The sequence below is a fragment of the Corapipo altera genome, unplaced genomic scaffold (genome assembly GCF_003945725.1).
Source record: "Corapipo altera isolate COAL_440 unplaced genomic scaffold, ASM394572v1 0, whole genome shotgun sequence".
In the NCBI taxonomy this organism is placed as follows: Eukaryota; Metazoa; Chordata; class Aves; order Passeriformes; family Pipridae; genus Corapipo; species Corapipo altera.
Window position 1 is genome coordinate 89127402 of NW_020884872.1, and position 21581 is coordinate 89148982.

Genomic DNA, 21581 nt, shown 5'->3' on the forward strand with positions numbered 1-21581 from the left:
GCAGCTCCTCCTCGCTGCCGGGCCAGGCACCCCTGCAACACCTGCGAGCAGCGGGCGCTCCTGCTCCGCAAGCCCAGCGCTGTAAAAGCGCGCCCTTCCTCCTGTCATGAATAATCTATTCCTCTTCCTCCTCCTCTTCTTCTCCGTAGCCCCAGCCGCCCTAGACGTGTAATGCGGCCAGGCGGCTGCCTTACCCACGCCCCGCCGGCGATGGCCTCTCCGCCCCCGGGGGCGACGCACACCTTCACCCCGGCCCCTGGCTCAGCCAGGCGCTTTGCGGCAGCCCGGCGGCTGCTCTAGAAACTTCTCGGTCCCTCCCTCTCCCCTCCCCTTCCTCCTCCTCCTCCCCGCCGACCGGGGGCCGGCGCTGCGGCGAGAGCAGCAGGGAAGGAGGCGTGTGGCGGCCGCCCCCGCCCGCGGTGCCCAGAGCCGGAGGTGCAGCGAGGCGCTCCCCCAGCCCCATTCCCGGTGCCCAGTCCAGCACCGACCCCCGCGAGGCGGCCCTTCCCTGCGCAGCGGTGGCAGCGGCGGGCGGGATGACGGCGGAGGAGATGAAAGCGGACGGGGCTCCCCTGGAAGGGACAGACATCACCCCCAAGCAGGATGAGGGAGTCCTCAAGGTACCAGGCGGCTGTTCCCCATCTTCACCCCCCGCGCTGGCTCGCGGTGGTCCCTGCGCCGGCGGGGAGAGGAGGCGTTTCTCTTGGCCTGCGAGCGGGTGGTCCCCGGGCCCCCTGGCCGCGCCAGGCCCGTTATGTCGCCCGCGGAGAAGGGGACGAGGCGGTCCCCGGGCAGCCCGGCCGGGTTGGCGCAGCGCGGGCGATTAAACATCGGCGGCGGCGAGCGGGGAGGGCGGGAGCGCGCCCCGGCTGCGCAAGCGCTGCCCGTCCGCCCGCGGGGGCTCCCACGCGGCTCCCTTCTCCTCCCGGCTCCAACTTCCCCGGCCCGGGCGAGCCCGAGCCCCGGCTGCCCGCCGGGAAAGCCCGGGGTAGAGGGGGGGGGGCGGGGGGGGACGGACACGACTGTGCAGGGAAGAGGCGCTTTCCTGCTCTATTCGAGCTATTCCCCGGGTCTGCGGGGTGTGATGCGGGATGGGAGGGCCGGGCCAGGCTGGGCTCACCGCCCGGCTCGCATGGCGGGGCTGTGCCCGCACGGCAGGTTTTGGGGGTCCGGGTCCGCCAGCACGTGTTTGGGGCTGGGAATTAAAGATGGAGCCCGGGCCGGGCACGTGGACTCGGTGCAGGTCCCCGCCGGAGCCGCGCTCCGCTCTTTGAGCTCCGGGCACGGCGCTCTCCGTCGGGGCACGGCGGCCCCCCAGGCCCGGGGGTGCGCGGTGCGGGCGGGCACGGCGGCAGCAGCGGAGCGGGGCGGCCGCCCCTCGGTGCCGCTGCCCCGCGGTGCCGCTTGGCGGGCGGCCGGGCAGGTCTCCGGCGGTGCCGCGCATTCCGGCGGAGCGGCTGCTCCCCTTTGTAAACTGGGAAGCCAGGCGATAAGGGCAGCAGAATTTATACCGTGAGGGGGAGTTGCACGAACTTCCTCTGTCAGACGTCGCCTATTTCCATATCTCTAGAAACTTCCTCAGTCTCTGCTAAAACCTGTAACGATCCTTAGTAGCGTTATTCGATCGCAGTAAAATTTCAGTATTCAGAAGGAAAAAGTGGCGCCACAGGAAAGGCAAAATTCTTGTCTTAACCTTTAGAGCCCTCTGGCTTTAAATTTTAGGTTCGTCACAGAGGTGCCGTCTCCCATTCAGGAGGGGTAGCCAGACTGTAGATTTTGTCTTCTATACTCTTTCCCATCTTTCCTGCTAGCGTACTTTGGTGAGAATTTCTGTTTTTTGCACATAGCACAATAATCAGGTCAGAGTTCTCCTCTGCACGGTTACCCAGAAGGTGCCTCTGGGTCTCCCACAGCTCAGGTCCCTTGAGCACGGTGGAAGGCAGTGATTGTCTGCCTAATCCATGCAGTACCTACTTTAGATGATGAAGCAGCAGGTGTTTGGGGGGCGGTTTTGGTTTTCGCTTTTTTTTTTTTTTTACTTCAAATTTTTTTAAGGAGGGGAATAAAAAAATACTAGCAAAATAACTGAGGTGGTGAAAACCGCAAAGAAGGTGAGATGGTGAATTGATAAGCAAAATGTTGTAGAGGTCATGAACTCCAGCCTTCATGGATTTTATTTTGCTAGTAATTTTTGGAGTGCCGAATGCACCCACTGAAACCAATTTTGTACTGGTATCATTGCACTGATTCCAGGAGTGTGCTTATTTGTTCATTAGCTTTGTATCAGGACAGTATCCACAGGTTTTTACCTGATACTGCTGAATGTGCTTGCACTATTTCTAGTGTAGGTATTTAAGTTTAGAAATAAACTATTTGAAATCCACAATATGAACTGGAAAATCCTGTTTCTCCATATGAAAGGGAAATGTAAACCTTACGGAAAATAGGGTTGCCATATTGAGTCTATGAAAAAAGTGAAACTTGAGTCTCCTCAAAATGCAATAATTGTAAAAGAATAATACTGTATAAATAATGAAAACGAGATATTCACTACTATGAGATAACCTTGGTATGACACTACAAGAATATGGTATTGGGAAAAGCTTAGTAAATTTGTATTAAATGTAGTTACTTTTTCAAAAGCCTTTCAGACTGACTGCCTTAAAATAAGTAGTTTGGATCCATTTTTTTTATATATATATATATATATAAATATATATAAGCATTTCATAGGTTAGGTTGATTACCAGATTCGTAGGGTTCTTTTCGTAGGTCTCTGTTTCCTTATCTCTGTGAGTGGTTTCTTGAACTGTCGACTTCCTTGGAAGAGATACCAAGAGATTAGTTTTGTCATGCTAATAGCTGCTGTAGCATGATGGAGTGCAGAGTAAAGGGATGGTGTGCTGCGTGAGGTCAGGCATCCTTTTTCACACTGAGCATTCTCGCCTTAGGAAACAGCAGGTAGTATTTTTTTTTTCTGGATTTTCTTCATTTGTGGATTTTTTTTCTTCATTTTATGAATCCAGGGAGGTGCTTTCAGCTTGTTAAGAGTCTGACAGAAACTGCCAACATTGCCTTGGCTTTGGATGGAGAGTACTGGCATTTCAGTTGTATAGTTGCAGGGATGGTGGGAGGCAAAGTAGGAGTTTGATGGTGGTGGGTTGTAAGAAGTTAAAATTTGTGAAGGAGACTCCCACGAGTCTGCTTCCTTCAATGAAAAATGTGATTGGTGTAGAAATATGACACTTGTATAGCTTTTCTTTAAAGAAGGGATGCCAATCCATACTTTTGAGTAAGTGGCCTTGAATAAATGTTTATCTTGTATGAACAGTATGTTTTCCAGGTCTCCACGATCCAAGCAAACAGGGTCCTCCATTTTTGCCTAGCTGAAGGAATGCACAACTTTGGCTCAGAGCTAGATGGTTTCAATTGGTATTGGAGAAAATTCAAATCTGAACTTCAGGAATCCTGTTACGGGCAAGGCTTCACTTCCTTGCCTATGAGATATGTCATTATTATTCTCTATTTTTGTGTGAATTTCGAATGAACATCAGAGAGATTGGCCAATCTTGCTTTTTGGATAGTGTAGATGTAGTTGATACTGGTCCTGCTGGGCACACTGGGGAACCTCTTGAGAAGATCAGATCCTTGCAGCTGTATGTGAGATGTGCTGGCAATCCATGTCAGATTTGCAGGGAGACAAAATTAATGCAATGTAATAATTGTTAAGTACTACTCTGTAAGCTGATAAAACTAACCTGCTATGTGGTGAGATTCTGTTAACCTTTGTTAAACTGCCTAGTTTAACTCAAGTGATCTGAGATTACATGTTAGTATAGATTTTGTATGGAAACAACCACCTTGTTTTCTTGTTTAAATGCTTTGCCTAGAACACTGAAGTGGGGTGTTATGATAGAAAGGTGGTGAGGCAAATACTTGAATCAAGCAAAAACCCCCTGCTTAATACTTTACCAGTCTGAGTTTCAAGAACATATAAAATCTTATTGAGCAAAGGTAAGTGACATGGCTAACTATAGATGCAGAGATCTGTAAGCTGGTGCCAACTGTTGCCAATTAAGTTCTCGTATCACAGCACAGCCATCTTGAGGTTCTGCATTTGCAGCACTGCTAATCTGCAGACAGAATAATCAATCCATTTCCAGATAACTGAAGTAAACCTCCAAATCCTTTATTGACTGAAGATGATAATGCATGCATCTAAGTAGATGGACTTAATGTCCAATAGGCAGACTTAGTTTCCATGATCTTAATGTTGTTTTCTTAATGTTTTTCTCAGGTTGTCAAGAGAGAAGGCAGTGGGACCGAGTCTCCAATGATAGGTGATAAAGTGACTGTCCATTACACAGGATGGCTTCTTGATGGCACAAAATTTGACTCCAGTCTGGACAGGAGAGACAAATTTTCATTTGACTTGGGGAAAGGTAATATCTTGTGTTTGGTATTGATCACTTTTGCTAATATTTGAGGTAGGATTTCATTGCATGTGAGCCTCCTTTGCCTTTTGAAGTTACTACTTAAACTTGTTTTCAGATTTTGTTCTCTCAGAATGGCCCAGTCGGAATGTCTTTGAGATTTTTCTGAATAAGAAAACTGTGTAGCCCCCTGAGGCCTGATGAAGGATTCACAGGCCTCAGACAAAGCACCCCAGGGGAGCAAATCTACTCTGAAGTGTAGTGACAAAGGGTAGTTAAATATGCCAGAATATGCATTTTGTTGGTTGTTTTTTTGTTGATTTTTTTTGGTTTGGCAGACTCCAGTTCAAGGGTATTTAATTGTGACCAGGGTGCACAGAAGCAGCTGTCAGCTGCTGCATGATGAAATATACTCCCTTTTCCACAAAATTCCCAAATTAACCCAAATATGAGTCTTTGAGCAGTGCAACTCTTCATTATCAAAATCCTTCATTTTTTGAATGCAAAAATCCAAGCATCCTTGTTCCAGCAAGTCTTATTCCTCAATATTACATTTTTCCTGCTGCTTTTAAATAAATGGATACTATTTCTTTTCTTAAAAAAGAGATTAATTCATTGTACTGAAATTTGAGATATTAAGTGTACCTATTAATACAAGATTAACAGCCTGCTTCATCGAGTTGAAAGCCGCAGCAAGTAGGAGAGCTTGAAAAAGAGGATTTTGTTACAACTTCTGTTCCTTTTTGGCTTCGGAAGGAATACTATTTCTATTTTCCTCCCCCTTTTTGTTACAAATGTTTGTAACTTTTAGTTACCACTAGTGCTGCTCTTTGCCAACTGATAAAGTACAGAGAGAAAAGGCTGTTGGTTTGGATTGTTTTCAAAACACGAGCAGGCAATCTCTCACCCTGAGACCTTCCTCTTGGAAGAGTTTATTGTTACTTCCTCACACTTGAGACTGTGCCAAGCACTTCAGCCTGTGTCTGTGTTCAGATGACTTGTATTCTCTCTAAGGAAGGAAGCACAGGGTCCCTGCCCCTGGCAGAGGGGTTGGAACTAGATGACCTTTCAGGTCCCTTCCAATCCAACCTGTTCTATGATTCTATGAAAAGAGTTGCTACACCTGGAATGAAGAAACGTAGCGAAATTTGGGTCCCAGGAAACTTTAGAATTTGATTAGGCTTAAAACTGATGTAGGTAGATGAGAGTGAGCACAAGTCCTTCAGTGTTTCTGCTGTCTTAGCTTCTGTACACTAAAAGTGATGATCCTGAGTTTCAGCTGATTGTGCTTTTCGTGTATGCTTTGCAATTATGTGATTGACATTTGATTTGTATAGGTGAGGTGATCAAAGCATGGGACATTGCTGTGGCGACCATGAAGATTGGTGAAATCTGTCGGATTACATGTAAACCAGAATATGCCTATGGCTCAGCTGGGAGCCCCCCAAAGATCCCTCCCAATGCTACGCTGATTTTTGAGGTAAGTGAGAGACAGTCATTAAAACTGTACAATTGAAAAACGAGCAAAAGTCATATTTTACAGTAGAAAATGTGTGATGCAATATGCTTTCAAAACTGGGTTTTGAAAGGATTGTTAGGTTTTCTAAAGAAAACAATATGGTCAATTTTGGGTAATGTGGGCAAAGTTTTAGTCTGGCTGCTACTGATCTGCAATAGCTTTGGTTCCTTTTTTTTTTGGCATTTTTAAAATACTTGAATGGTTTCCAGTGTTCAGTTTTAATATTAGTTATGGAATGATTTGCAGTAGGAAAGAGCAGGCTGGGAGGGCGGATGGACTCTGAAGTAGTTGAGAAAATGAAATGGAGCCAGTTATTTCTCTTAACCTCACCAGGAGAGGAGAGAATTTTTTTCCTGCTGATGTTTAAGTCACTCCCCCAAACCTCTTCACTAAAGGGTGTGGAAATAGCAGCTGTCTCTTGTGTGTTATTTCAACAGCAAGAGTGGTTGCTCAGAATGCTGACTTGTGTTTGATTTTTTCCATGGAGAATGATACTAAAGCTGTTTCTGAAGCATGCTCTGACAGTCTCAACAGAGAGGATATATTTTTCCTACTGTTGAAACAGTTCAATTTTCCAACAATTACTTTAAAATAAATTCTACCTGAAAGAAGGCAGATTCTTTTTAAGTGGTAGTTTTAAAATTACTTTGCTCTAAAATACTTAATCAGTTGAATGGACTCCTATGTTGGGGGCATACAGAAAGTTTTAAAACTCGATGATTGCTCAAAGATTGAATGTTTTATCTAATATCTGAGAAAGGTAAAAATAGTTCATGGAGTATTTAGATTTTATTGGAAACAATTAGCATCTGTTAAGAAGGGTAAATTATGCATAGAATCATAGAATTATTTAGGCTGGAAAAGACCTTTAAGACCATCTAGTCCAGTTTAAACCTAAAAGTGCCAAGTCCATCACTAAACCATGTCCCCAGGTACCTCATCTACACCTAAATACCTTCGAGGAAGGTGTCTCAACCACTTCCCTGGGCAGCCTGTTCTAATGCAAATATCCAATCCAAACCTCCCCTGATGCACCTTGAGGCCATTTCCTCTTGTCCTGGGACTTGTTACTTGGGAGAAGAGTCTGACCCCACCTCACTACAACCTCCTTTCAGGTAGTTGTAGAGTGCTAGAAGGTACCCCCTGAGCCTCCTTTTCTCCAGGCTGAACCCACCTGCAGTTCCTCAGCTGTTCCTCATAGAACTTACTGTCTAGACCCTTCACCGGCTTCGTTGCCCTTCTCTGGACATGCTCCAGCACCTCAATGTCTTTCTTACAGTGGGGGGCCCAAAACTGGACTCAGGATTTGAAGTGTGGCCTCAGCAATGCCCAGTAGAGGTGGACGATCACTGCCCTGGTCCTGCTGGCCACACTATTTCTGATACAAGCCAGGATGCCATTGACCTTCACATAGCTGGATATTGTATTTGTATTGCATTTGGATAGTGTATTGGCATTTTTTTTTCCTCATGGACTAGTGAGTAATAGGATTAAAGACGTATTTTGTGCAGAAGGATTAACAAAATAGTGCTAGTATAGGTAGTGTCACTAAGGGGTGACAACTTACTCATTTTAAGTACATCAAAATTAATGCCATTATTTCTGTAGTTGGCTGTTGAAAAATAGTATCTTGTAAAGCTGTTGGTAAACACCATTTTCTTATGTATAAATCTTAAGTTTCTCATGGCTTATTGGATCAAACTACAGGTTGGAGTGCTGTGTGCTAGTGATACTAAGTGTAATCAGGACGGGAAACAAGGGGGAGAGAAAAAACACTGAGATGATGATTCAAATGCAAGCTAAAAGCTCAAGACCTTGTACCTTTGCAGCACAATGGAGCATTCTTAAAGGCTTAGCACTAGTACACAGGATGTGCATGGACAGTACAAAGCAGAGAAGCTTTCACTGCCCTGCAATGAGATAATACCCAGTGTTTTGATAAATAAAAGTATGAATCAAAGCAAGACAGGATTTGTTCCGTGAAACTACTACTGAGTCTATCTGAAGTAGTCATCCAGTTTATTCACTTCCCACTGGGTTTTTCTTAATGATGCCAGTCTGACCTCTCCATCATTTTCTGGGTAAGCAGTGTTTCATTCATGATCCTTGATATCCCCTAATGCCTTCCTAAGCAGTAATGTTAAAGGAATGAAGGGAGAAAGAAAGAAAAGCACTGAAGCTGCCTATGATGGGTTTATGCTTCGCTAATAAAACAGCCTGGAGTTGACTGGCTGCAACAAATATACAGTGCTGGGTGTGTCCTGATTGGTGGTGTGGCTTGGAATTTAGATCTAGAAAGTTTTTCTTAGTGTTATTAGGTAAAAGTAATTTCTGACTAGTATGACTCTCAGGCACTTAGTCTTTTAAGTTCCCAGTTTTTTAGTTTTGCTTCTATGTTCCTTTTTATTATTTGAAACAATGTCAGCATGGGTCCTTTGTAATTGCTTAACACCATACCAAAATTTTGTACAAGTTGCCTTAAAAAGGACCCTCTAAAACTTACATTAAAAGATTTTGTGTCTGTGTCATCTCATCAGCATTTCTTTATGACCTGAAATAATGGACATCCTATGATTTATTTTTTTTGATCTGGTGATGTTTTGTTGTTTTGTTGTTTGGTTTTTTTTTATTTCCTCATGCTTTTTTTGCAGAACAGTATAAATAGGTAGATTATTCCATAGAATACTGGTGTTCAGTTTTGGGAGAAACAAAAGGGACACACATACCTGTGTGGCCATCAGAAGAACGTTCAGGAATGACTTAACGTTTTTCAGACAGACTGATGAGAAAGACCAGAATATTATTCATTACTAGGTGTCAATCAAATAAAAAGTGGAAGTACTCTTGGTGTTGGTGGATATTCAATTCCTTTTACATTCCAGGTATCTTAAGTCTGGTGTGAGGAACCTTCACAGCATTAGCCCTGAACTTTTTTTTTTTTTTAAATGAGGTAGTCTAAACAATTCTGATTATAATGGGTTGCTTTTTTGTGCTGTTTTTACTATTGTTTTACTCAAACATGAAATACAAAATATCTCTTAATTCATTTCATAACAACAACAAATATGTTTTGTGACTAGACTATTTTTCCATCTCATCATGGTACTCCCACATGAAACTGTGATTTACATTAGAGACTTGGGAGGGCATGTGAAGATTCAGACTGGATAGCTATTTCCTGCATTAACACTAGCTCTTAAAAATTCTAAACAATTTATTGCAGCAGGGAGTTTAGATTAAAGGTAGGCCAGATCATTTTTTTTTTTGTTTTATCCTTCTGGAAGTATTTTTTTTCTGAAATGATCCCACAATAGAAAATGGTACAGCAAGACTACAAGGGAAAATGTATCAAGTAAAAAGATAACTCCAGCTCTGTGCGGGCATGCAAGGGAGAATGCACAGAAGTTTTGAAACTACTGTCCTGTGACACAAGAATAGGAGGATGAAGAAATGGGTGGGGAATGGCTGAAGTTGGAAAATATATTCTTGAATTTGTTTTAATGTTTCAGAACAAGCATTTGGAATCAGTTAAAGCTCCATTCCAAGCACTTTAAAGTTGATCTGAATTTGACCAGTGATGAAATTAAGGGTATAATCATGAATTAAGGATAAGATTTACATCTTCATTTTATTGTCCTGCTCCTTTTGTCCTTGCCTTACTTAAAAACCTTGGCCCATGGATGCAGTGACACTACTGGTGGTTCTACTTAACTGTAGAGTAAGAAGGTGGAACAGCTGATCAGTGTGGTAGCACTGCAGAGTGGCAAGTGAGAGTAAATTCTTCCTGCCTTAATGTGTTCAAAAGGTATTTTCCCTCATATTAAAAAAAAAAATCAAACCTCAACAAAAAACAACTGTCCATAGTTTTGCTTGCAGACGTTGGCAAAAATAGTATTAAAGAAGCCAATAGAATCTTTTTTTTTTTTTAAAGTAAACTAAGCATTGTGACTCATATAAGCTTTATTCAGAAGCCAGGTTTACAGTCCTTTAATTTAAAGGATCTAATTTTTAGTATTGGGAGACCAAGATTGGTGGAGAAAAATAGCTGAAAAGGCCTGAATATAACCTGAAAGTTGAAATTCTTCAATAAGTTTCCATCCAGAATCTACTGGTTTCCATCCAACATCATCTTCAGAGCCTTGGCTATCCCATATCTTACAGGACATTAACTAAGATAGTGACTTCCTGCATAGCTATAAGTTTCAAAGATCACTGTAGGACAAATTCTGTGAGTTACCGTATTGGTGTAGTGAGAATAAATGCAAGATGTTTCTTCCTTCCACAGATAGAACTTTTTGAGTTCAAGGGGGAGGACCTCACTGATGAAGAAGATGGTGGAATCATCCGGAGGATCCGTAAAAAAGGAGAGGGCTACTCCAAGCCCAATGAGGATGCACTCGTAGAGAGTAAGTTTGTTGTTACACAAATAGTAAATGGGTTTACCATGTGGGATGGCAAAACCTGTTTCACAATCTACAACTCCTTGCCCTGAGAGAGAGGAATACATGGCTTTTCTTTCCTTTACCAAGTAACTTAACAACCTAGAGTAAGATTTCATTCTCTTATTTCTAGCAAGGTTTACATTTTCCAGCTGCAACTGTGTTCTTCCAGTGATACTGAATCTGTTAAAGTGCTTATCTGATCACAAAAGATTGATGAGTCTAATAAAGTATTTCCATTTGCTGAGGAACAGGAAGGGGATCGTTCTGGGACCTGTTACTGGAATGGAAAAACAAACAGATGAACAAAAAAAGGGGTTATTAAATTTAACAGCAGAAGTTCCGTTTCCTGCCAGTAGCCACCATGTTAAAAACACTCTTTAGAAGGAGGCTTTGGCACTTTGTATGTGCTACCTGCCTATATAGAACTCCCAGTGTGCTCCTGTGCTACCTCCCCCATACCATATATATATATATATGTATATATTCTGATTTCAATCTGTGTTGTTCTGTTTTTTGTTACTAGTCCAGTTTGAAGGCCGATACGCAGGTCGTGTTTTTGACAAGCGGGAATTGCGGTTTGAGATTGGGGAAGGTGAAAACTTCGATCTTCCTCATGGTCTGGAGAAAGCAATTCAAAAAATGGAGAAATCGGAGGAATCCGTGTTCTATCTCAAACCCAGGTACACTTTTCCTGATCTTTTGATACTTGAAGCGCCTATACTAAGAACCTGGCAAGAATTAAGTGCTTTGTTATAACACTTTTCAGTTTTTTCGGTGCTGTGGTAAAAACTGGTGTATGAGAAGTATCGAGCTAAGATTGCTTTGCCACTTCGTAATGAAGTAGTAGCACTAAAAAAAAAAAAAAGATTTACTTAAATCTCTATAGTGTTGATCTCTGTGAATATTTAAAAAAATATTGTTGCTCTATAACTTAGATTTTTGTGGTCCCTCTTTGTTAGTACTTACTGTATAACAGTGCATATATAGTCCTAGACATAAGCAGAATTTTCTCATTACAGTGAGAACACATCTGAAGTGGATTTGCACAGATTGTTTTCATCAAATGTTAATTTTAATTTCAGTATTTATTAAGTTTTTTAAACTTGAACTGAACCTGATAAGAGCAGAAAAGCAAAGCAATCTGATCTTGAGGGTTTTCCTGCTAATATGCAACTTCTTCTGGAGTTGCTTCACAGAACCTTTCTGTAGGCATTTCCTGTTTATCAGTTCATTAGCAGTATGTTAAGTGTACAGCTGTTCACTTAATCTTAGTATTCATTGTCTTTGCTTTTCTAAGAATAGTACTAAAATACAGGTGCTCTGAAGGAAACGCTCAGTTTCAGACCATGAATATAAAGCAAAATGCATATAACTTGAAAGTTGGTTGTTTTGTTTGTTTGTTTGTTGGTTTTTGTTGGAGAGATAACTTGCTTTTCCTTCACCTAAGCTAAAAAAACCCATAATAGGAACTGGTAAGAGCTAAATGAAATCAACGCTAGGTTTCTCTTGCTTTCTTCTACCTTGTGCTTGCTAATTTTAGAATTGTACCTAGAATTCTTGAAGTCTTTATGTCTTGTAATAATGATGTATGGGCATCCCAGATTTGCATGGGGTTTTTGTCTTCATCTTCCTATGTAGAAAATACAGCTGGATGGACAGTTCTGAACTGTCGTCTTTGTTTGTTTCTCCCTCCCCACCCCACACCCATCTTATAGCTACGGTTTTGGAAGCACTGGGAATGAGAAATTTCAGATCCCTCCAGATGCAGAGCTGCAGTATGAAGTGAAACTCAAAAGCTTTGAGAAGGTAGGAACAAGAGATGAAACCCCAAAGAGATCCTGGACGTGGAGGGAGGAGTGCAAGTGCAGCCTAAACAAGGACAGTGGAATCCTTGAATGGTGATCTAAAATAAGGACGGTACTGTTGCCAGAGATGATGACACACTAGAGCTCTTGGCTGAAATGGCCATTATTCTTATTGGTTCCCTGTCCATTGCCATCTCTTGTGCTCTAGGCTGGTTTCCAGCAGCAGTGCAAAGCTCTGCAAAGCCAAACCTATCTCTGTCTCACTATGGGAAGCAACATAGCCACTTGATTTCCTTAGAAGTTGTATTATTGTACTGAAGTTGACTCGAACTATTCCTTTTTGGGTAGGCTAAGGAGTCTTGGGAAATGAACACGGATGAGAAGTTGGAACAAAGCTCCATTGTGAAGGAGAGAGGCACTCAGTACTTCAAGGTAAGTTACAGTCCCCAAGTAATAATAGCATTTCTTAGTCCATGTCGTGAATTGATAATGATGAATTCAGCTTCTGTCATTTCTGAGTGGTGTTCATGTTATTCTGTGAGATTTTACAGTGAGAACTGAAGGGGGAAGTTGTCTGAAAAAAAGAAACTCAGTTGGATTATCCAAAGAACTAACTCTGCAGGGAGTTCTCTGTTAAAGCTGTTTGCTGTACCTACAGATAACTTTGGGACATACATGGAATTGTAGCAAGGTTACAGTATTTAAGTTTCTGCTGTGGGATAGTGCTGTGAATGAACAACATTCATTTGGGTAGATATTTGTGAAGAAGCTGTTTCAAGCAACTTAACCAGCTAAAGAAAGAGTTTCCCATTATCTTCATAACACATTATAAAAATGCCCCATTTTCCTTTTTCTTTGTATCAAAAATTGAATATACAGTGGGAGTTCCGAGTGAAGTATCAGTGCTGGCATATATCCCTAGTTTTAGTGGGGAACCAGTAGGTATTCCTAAGGATATTCTGATCCTATGCAGGAGTGGGTTTCAGAAGTAGTATGTTTTTGATGATAGAAGTTATTTTCTGATCAAGTAATTTTTTTCAGATCTATTGCTCAAGGTAAGCAGAAGGGGCAAGAGGGATATAAAAGTTACTGTGATGAGCTGTGTGGTAATTGAACTGCCTTGTTTACAGGAGGGAAAATACAAGCGGGCAGCATTACAGTATAAGAAGATTGTGTCGTGGCTGGAGCATGAATCAGGACTCTCCGATGAGGAGGAATCAAAAGCCAAAAGCTTGAGGCTTGCTGCCCACCTTAATCTAGCTATGTGCCATCTCAAGCTAAAGGAATACTCACAGGCTTTGGAAAACTGCAACAAGGTAGTAGCAATTTATTTATTCTTAAACTGTCAGACTGCTTGTGCAGTTTATCTTCTGCTTTAGAAATCTGACAAACAACAGGCCATGTGGTGTTGGGCCTTTCTTATCAGCTGGCATTTGGATAGTACTGAATACGCTAAAAATACCTAACAGATTTTCAGTTACTTTTTTAATTACTGTCCACATCTTTTTCTAACTCACTGCTACATAGAGAATATTCAAGTGTTTAGAAATTAGAAACACCTGGTGAAGGTAGTCATGTTGACATATATCTTTCAAAGAGCTGAATTAGAGTCAGGACTAAATCTTAGACTTGCTGGTTCTCTGTCAAATAGCCTACTATATTCATTCCTCTTTTCACTAACTTCTACTGTATTCTACTTACATTACTAGTAAGCCCTGACAAGACTCATGAGTCTGTATCAGAAGATACAATTCCTAGCAGTCTCTGGTGTTCTGAGGTTTTGTAAAAGAAAAATCACTCTTGTGTCTGGTTTGGTTTTGTTTTTTTAATGCAGGCACTGGAATTGGATAGCAGCAATGAAAAAGGTCTCTTCCGGCGTGGAGAAGCGCATTTGGCTGTCAATGACTTTGAGTTGGCCCGAGGAGATTTCCAGAAAGTGATACAACTTTATCCAAGTAACAAAGCTGCCAAAGTGCAGCTGGTAACTTGTCAGCAAAAAATACGGGAGCAGCATGAGAAGGAGAAAAAGATGTACGCCAACATGTTCCAAAGGCTTGCAGACAAAGACTTAAAGGTAAGTAACACTGCTCCAGAAGACTACAAGAGGTGGTGTCGTGTTAGACAAGGAAGAGTAGTTTAGGTATTCAGCTTACTTCTTAGAACAGATAATTATAGCAGGAGAATACTCAAGTAGACTCATTTGGGAAGCAGAGGTTGAACTCAAAATAGCCAACAGTCAAAATTATGAGGCCATCTTGTTTGAACAAGAAGCTAGCAGTACCAAGCACTGCACAGAATGCTTTTACTTATTTCAACTGAATTTGTGACAGACCGGCGTTAATCAGAAAGCAATTGAAGTGATGAGATACAAACATGATAATGTTCCAGTTAAAAAAGCACCTTTTCTCCTTGAACCAATTGTTTTAAAGAACAGGCTGTTCTGGTGCCTAGGTGGCCTATCTAGTGAGACCTCATGTCTGCCATACAGGTGGTGCTGAGCACCATCTTGCTTCTCATGGAGACATTAAGAGGTGGTTGATGGTCTCAATTTCAAATGTCATAGATTGATTATTCTACGAATGGATGGTTTTCATAATAAGCATTCACTAGAACTTCAGTAAATACTAGTTCAGTTAATAATGGCAGTGTGTGGATACAGGTTATAACAAGATTGTATCAGCTAGTCAGAAACATTCCAAGTTGCTAGTGAAAATCACATATCCTAAGACAATGTTGTTTCTTTTCCTTAGATCTGATGGTGCGGAAGGACTAGGTAGACCTGTAACTTCTAAGATAAATCTGGGATTTACATCATACTCAAATTGCCTCAGTAACATTGGGGAGTGCAGAAGCTTGCATCTTGTGAGGTTATTTTCTCAGATCTTTGTGTCTACCTTTCCAGAATACGCATGGAGAATATAAAAAATTGTTAGATGTTGGTATGTTAATTACCTGTGGTTAATTGTGTCACTGAGTCTTTCCAGAGGCCTGGTGTCCTCAGATGAGTGTATCCTGACAGTTCAGTCATCTCAGACTGTCAGCTGACAATTTCCTACATGAAACACTTCACAACCATCTCTTTTTTTTTTTTTTTCTGGCTAAGGCAGCCTGGTGTCAACAGTCCTTGCTTATTGGAGCTTGGAAGGAACTATTTTGTATTTCTAGATATAGTGGCATAAAGCCACATAGTATCTTAGTTTTTGTAGGCTTTAATGAAAAAATCTCAGGAAGGTAAAGATACAGCAACTAAACTAGAATTATTTCACTGTTAGGCATCTTCACTTTTGAAATGGCAGGGTTTAATTGCCAGCTGTCAGACTCTGTTGTGAAGGTTCCTTTCAGCTAGCAGAGCTGCTGGGAATCTTGCTTCCTCCTCTAGGTGTGGGACACAGCAAGATCTGCTGTTGAGAGAGGAAGAGTGGGTTGGTGAAGCAAGCGTAATATTCTTGGCAAAAGGCAGTCTCACAATCTTTGCGTTGCAGGCTGTTTGGGACTGGAAAGACATAGCACTTAGTTCCAGTTTTCCTATCTGCTTGGGTTGAATCAACTTAAAGCCGTAAAATCCTTTAGGTTGGAATTCTACTGACTGTAAATGAAAGATCTCAAACAACAACCTAACACTACCAAGTCCACCACTAACCCACGTCCCTAAGAGTCACATCTACACCTAAATACCTCCAGGGATGGTGACTTAATCATTGCCCTGGGCTTTCTGTGAAGGAATTTTTCCTGATATCCAATCTGAGCCTTCCCTGGCACGATTTGGGGCCATTTCATCTTGTCCTGTCGCTCATTGCCTGGGAGAAGAGGCTGACCTACACCTTGCTACACCCTCCTTTCAGGTAGTTGTAGAGAGCCTCCTTTTCTCCAGGCTACACACCTGCAGTTCCCTCAGCTGCTCCTCATCAGACTTGTGTTCCAGACACTTCCCTAGCTCTGTTGCCTTTCTGTGGACTTGCTTCAGCACCTGAATGTCTTTCTTGAAGTGAGGGGCCCAAAACTGGACACAGTACTTGAGGTGTGGCCTCAGCAGTGCTCAGTACAGGTGGACAATCACTGCTCAGGTCCTGCTGGCCACACTGTTTCTGATACAAGGCAGGATACCATTGGCCTGGTGAATTCTTCTCAACAAGTAAGTTGATCTTGGGAATGTGCATTGTTTTTTTTTGTCTCCAAGCCATCTGGCCTACCTTAAATGGATATGATTTTATATGAAATGGGATTGCTGGAACTGTAAACTGTAAAGGATGCTTACTCTCTAGGTCAGTCTTGAGGTCATTTTCTTGCATGAAAAACTTGTTTTCCTGTTAATGCATTTATAATTTTGCTTTACTCTAGCTCCAACAGTTTCTCCATTAGTGGTGGTAGTAGAACATCAGAGTTCTGAGGAAGTTGGTTTCTTTACCAAATATCTTCTGCTTGCTAAGAGGGTAGTTTGGATCATAGTTCTGAGATTCCTGACGCTGCATGTCTTACACTCTGTTGAATTCACCAGCCACTCTTGCATCAGTAGTTCTTTTCACGAATTCAAATAGTTCACATATGTAAAGTGTGGATTTTTAAAGGTCAGGATGTTTGTCACCTTATTTTAAGCCCAGGATTGCTAGCTAGCTAACAGGTTTTCTGTGGAGAGAAGACTTGGTTCTTGTGTGCTTTACAGAATGCTTCTAAGGATGAAAGGTTGACCTTTGATGCCTGGATGTTCTTTTAACTGGTTTCTTGTTGCAGCCAAGTTGATGTAACATTAAAGGATTCTGCCTTTTTTCCCCCTCCTGTTCACCTCTCTCAGCATTGCGTGCTTAAGACTTTGCTTGGTTTTATCTGCCAACATCATAATAAAACAGATGGTTCAAGGTGCTAGGCTGGCAGGTGGAATAGCAGTTTCATTGCACTAGTTTTTGAGATAAAAAGACCAAGACATTTTTACCTCCCTTTACTGTGTTTAAAAATTATTGCAAGGCTAGGATGTGCTGGTTATGTCCTATTGAAAAACCTAACCTTGGACCCCTGCCACATGGCTCTCTGCCTTCTACCTTTATGTGGACTGGAAGATGCAGCAAGGAGAGGGCTTTAGAGCAGCCACCTTGTCAGATCATATTTTCTTCCAACTAAGCTCTTACAGATGACATCCAAATCAGTGTTGTTGAGTTGAAGTCACTCTTCATGAAAGGAAGTTGTCCAACGAAGATAGTTCTTTACATGCTGAGCCCAAGTGTGCCTCATACAGACTGGGGGGGGGGGTAGGCTATGGGAATGGCTAAAAATGAATCATTGAAATTGAAGCAGGACAAAAGCAGTTCTGTGCAGAAGCTTTGTAAATGAATTTTAGTTAAGACTGTTCTAAGAAAGTGTTGTATGGCAAGCGTGTGCAGGCATTATGCATCATAACCACCTAATATCAGTATTATATCTCAGCCTCTTCTAAACAGCATCTGGTTTCTTAGTTGCATGAAAAATGAAAAGGAATTTTTAATTTCTCTTGGCTGAAGCTCCTACTATATGAATTCAGTCTTGCAGGGGAGGCTAGGTTTCCTAGTGATGAGAATCAAACAGTGTTTGTGCTAGCAGTTTTGTAATTATATTAATATATTTTCTTTGTTTCTCCCCTTTAGTCAGCTGCTACTCTTCAGACCAGCCACACTGAAGATGCAGAAATGAAAGATGAGCAGAATGGAGTTGAAGATAAATCAGAAGTTGAAGCAGAAGCATAAAAACAAACCCTATTCCATTAGTTTTGTAAATGAAAGAATTTCCAGTGAATTAGACCTTTATTTTTCTACCTGGTTGGATAGTGGCTTCAAGGGAGCAGAGGCTGAAGCCACCATGCCACAGTCAGTTACAGCTTTATGTGGCTGTTCAAGAAGCTGAATGGCAGCATAAATCCAGTTTAATCCTAGTGACTTTATTTATTCATTCGGCCTCTGTTACTGTTTGGGTTCTGTCTGGATTTACTCTGCTTGGTTGATTTGCATTTTCATAGAATCATAGAATGGCTTGAGTTGGGAGGGACCTCAAAGATCATCCAGTTCCAACTCCCCTGCCGAAGGCAGGGACACCTTCCACTAGACCAGATTGCTCAGAGCTCCATCCAGCCTGGCCTTGAACACTTCCAGGAATGGGTCATCCACACTGTCTCTGGGCAACCTGTTCCAGTGCCTCACCACCCTCACAGTAAAGAATTTCTTCCTAATATCTAATCTAAACCTACCCTCTTTCAGTTTGAAGCCATTTTCCCTTGCATTGTTGCTACTTGCCCTTGTAAATAGTCTCTCTCCATGTTTCTTGTAGGCTCCCTTCAGGTACTGGAAGGCCACAATTTGGTCATTCTGAAGCCTTCTCTTTTCCAAGCTGAACAATCCCAATTCTCTCAGCTTTTTCTCATAAGGAGAGGTGCTCCATCCCTCTAATTGATGGCCTCCTCTGGACTCATTCCAACAGGTTGATGTCCTTCCTTTGCTGAGGACCCCAGAGGTGGATGCAATGCTCCAAGTGGGGTCTCACCAGAGCACAGCAGAGGGGCAGAATCACCTCCCTCGACCTGCTGCCCATGCTGCTTTTGATGCAGCCCAGGATACAATTGGCTTTCTGGGCTGCCCCAGTGCACACTGCCAGGTCATATCCAGCTTCTCATCCACCAGCACCCCCAAGTCCTTCTCAGCAGGGCTGCTCTTGGATCTGTTCATGCCCAGCCTATATTGGTATCAGGGCTTGCTTTAACCCATGTGCAGCAACTTGTAGTTGGCCTTGTTAAACCTTGTGAGATTCCCATGGGCCCACTTCGCGAGCTTGTCCAGGTCCTTCTAGATGGCATCCCATCCTTCAGGTGTGTCACGTGCATCATTGAGCTTAGTGTCATCTGCAGATTTGCTGAGGGTGTACTCAAACCCTTCATCTGTGTCATTTATGAAGATATTAAATAACACTGGTCCCAGTATGGACCCCTGAGGGACACAACTTGTCATTGATCTCCATCAGGACTCCGCACCATTGACCACTACCCTCTGGATGTGACCATCCAACCAATTTCTTATCCATCTAACAGTCCCACCCATTGAATCCATCTCTCCAATTTAGAGAGAAGGATGATGTGAGGGACTCTGTTAAAGGCCTTACAGAAGTCCAGATAAATGGCATCTGTAGCCCTTCCTTTGTCCACTGATGTAGTCACTCCATCACAGAAGGCCACTAGGTTTATCAGGCAGGACTGGTCCTTGGTGAAGCTGTGCTGGCTGTCTTGGATCACACCCCTGTTTTCCATGTGCCTTAGCATAGCATCTAGGAGGATCTGTTTCATGATCTTCCCAGGCACAGAGCTGAGGCTGACAGGTCGGTAGTTCCCATTTTGTTATTGATGTTTGTTTCTTTCTGGTTCCAGCTTACTTGAATCCCAGGTTCTGCTTTCTACATTTATTTCCTTGACTTCTCTCGAGTAATCAGCTTTTTCCAGGAGCCCTCACAGAAGACTTCAGAACAAATTGGCACTCCCAGTACTGCCCTAGGGTTGCCCTCTTTCCCCATGTTCTGGTAGGGAGTCCCTTCTATTAAATATTGTAACCTTTCTTGTATGCCTCCTCTTTGCAAATTGCTGAAGGTGAAGACTGAAGTCACAGCTTAAGTAATAAAGCTCCAATTAAACTCAAGAAAACTGAACTTTTCGTGGGTTTTTATTGGAATTTGCATAGAATTGAGAGAATTTACTGTCCTTTGGTCATTCAGGTTTTTTTATCCACATAACCACAGTGTCTTGATTATTTTTCTGTGTTGTTTGTTCATTACCATAGGAAATTCCCCCAATATTTGGTAAAATACTTACACATATATTTGCAAGAGGAAAAAATATGTTGGTGAAAACTTCAAAAAGCAAGTCTGTAACCTATGTATAGAGCTTGTTGTCTGTTCATTTTGCTACCTTCCTCTTTGCCCCCCATGTTGTGGAACTGGACCAGAGGAAAAAACCCACAATATTTATACCTAAAAGTGACTGGCTTTGAAGAGAAAGTAAGTGATAATGGTTTACATATTACAAATACTTCTAAATCCTAATGAGCTACAAACTCCTGAGTGATTCTAATGTCTGCTTATCCCCATCTCACAAGAAAGCTATTACTTGGTATTCTGCTTCTTTCTGCAGTTTGTGTGTCTTGTTTGGGGCTGGGTGTGCTTTTGGGTTTTGTGGGGGCTTTTTGCTGGGTTGTTTTTTTTTGTTTGTCTGCAGGCATGGAACATAGTACTCAAACTCAGCTGTTCTGTTTATCCTGTCGTGTAGTGTTAAACTCAGCATCTCCAGTGTCCTGTTTTGAGACCATTCTAGCTGCAGGGGCACTTTTTGCCTCCTCTGCAGAAGGAAGGTAGATAATCTGTTCTTCTCAGATGAAAAAAAGTGTTTGGTTTTTTGTTGTTTGGTTTTTTTTTATGGTGAGAAAGATTTGCATGGCATGCAATGGGCTGGAATTGTGTATATATTACAGAGAGTATCTCTGGTTTAACATGAATTACGTTAGAAATCTTAGTTTGAATTCCCAGTCTCCTTTCCTGAGACAGAAATACTGTATAAGTGCTTACTTATGGGGTTCTTTGGGGCTGGGGGGTTGCCAGTACCTGCCCCACAGCAGTGCCAGGAAAGCTCGGGCACTGCAGCCGTAGAACTGGACTGTCACCAAAATGGTAAGAGCTGCTTGACACATTGTACTGGGCCCGAGATAATAAATTCACCACTTGCTGCTGGGCTGTCTGGCTTCGGGAGCTGTGAGCTGCACTGCTCTGCACAGTGTAGCAGTGCCCTACGCTTCAGTGGTGTGGGGGTGGGATAGGAGAAGAGGCAGGATAGAGTGTTTGGTAGATCATCATGTTTAAGGAAATGCTGATTTGATTTGCCTAATAAAATCTTAGAGCTGTCAGGTAATACAAGTGTTTTTCATGAGTTCTAACTTGATAGCAACAGCTGTGTATATGTAGAAAAACTTGTACCAAAGCATTATTGCCTCTTGTGGGAAACAACACAGTGTGTGTCGACTGGAGTTACGAGGGCTTAATAGACATGGAAAAGTGTGAAAGGGGGCAGGAATGCCAAGCAAGAGTACTTTTTCTCCAGCAAGTAAATACCTTGATTTGTTGGTAATTATTACTGGAAAGAACAGCTTCTGACAGAAACTGTTGCTGCTGTTAAAGTAAGCATAGCACCAAGTCCTAATGATAAGTTGCTGAATAGCAGTTTTCAAAAATATCCCACAGGCACGACAGTTCTATGTGTTTCAGAAAGCAAAAAGTCAGATGATTTCTGTAGCACATCTAAGAAATTCTAGAGTCGGTGGTGGATATGTTAAGTGTGAGCAGTCTTGAAAGTACTACTTTGCCCTCATTGTTACTACATAACAAACTATGA

General features: G+C 42.4%; 1 protein-coding gene across 1 annotated transcript; it reads left to right on the top strand.

The window, feature by feature from the left end:
- Window positions 1–368: 368 nt before the first annotated feature.
- Window positions 369–17962, top strand: FKBP4 (FKBP prolyl isomerase 4). Its single transcript, XM_027633831.1, has 10 exons — window positions 369–620; window positions 4298–4442; window positions 5771–5913; window positions 10238–10358; window positions 10918–11074; window positions 12110–12200; window positions 12548–12631; window positions 13330–13515; window positions 14034–14273; window positions 17812–17962. Exons 1-10 carry the CDS (start codon window positions 537–539, stop codon window positions 17908–17910), a joined length of 1350 nt encoding a protein of 449 aa, XP_027489632.1. The 5' UTR covers window positions 369–536; the 3' UTR covers window positions 17911–17962.
- The last annotated feature ends 3619 nt before the right edge of the window (window positions 17963–21581 follow it).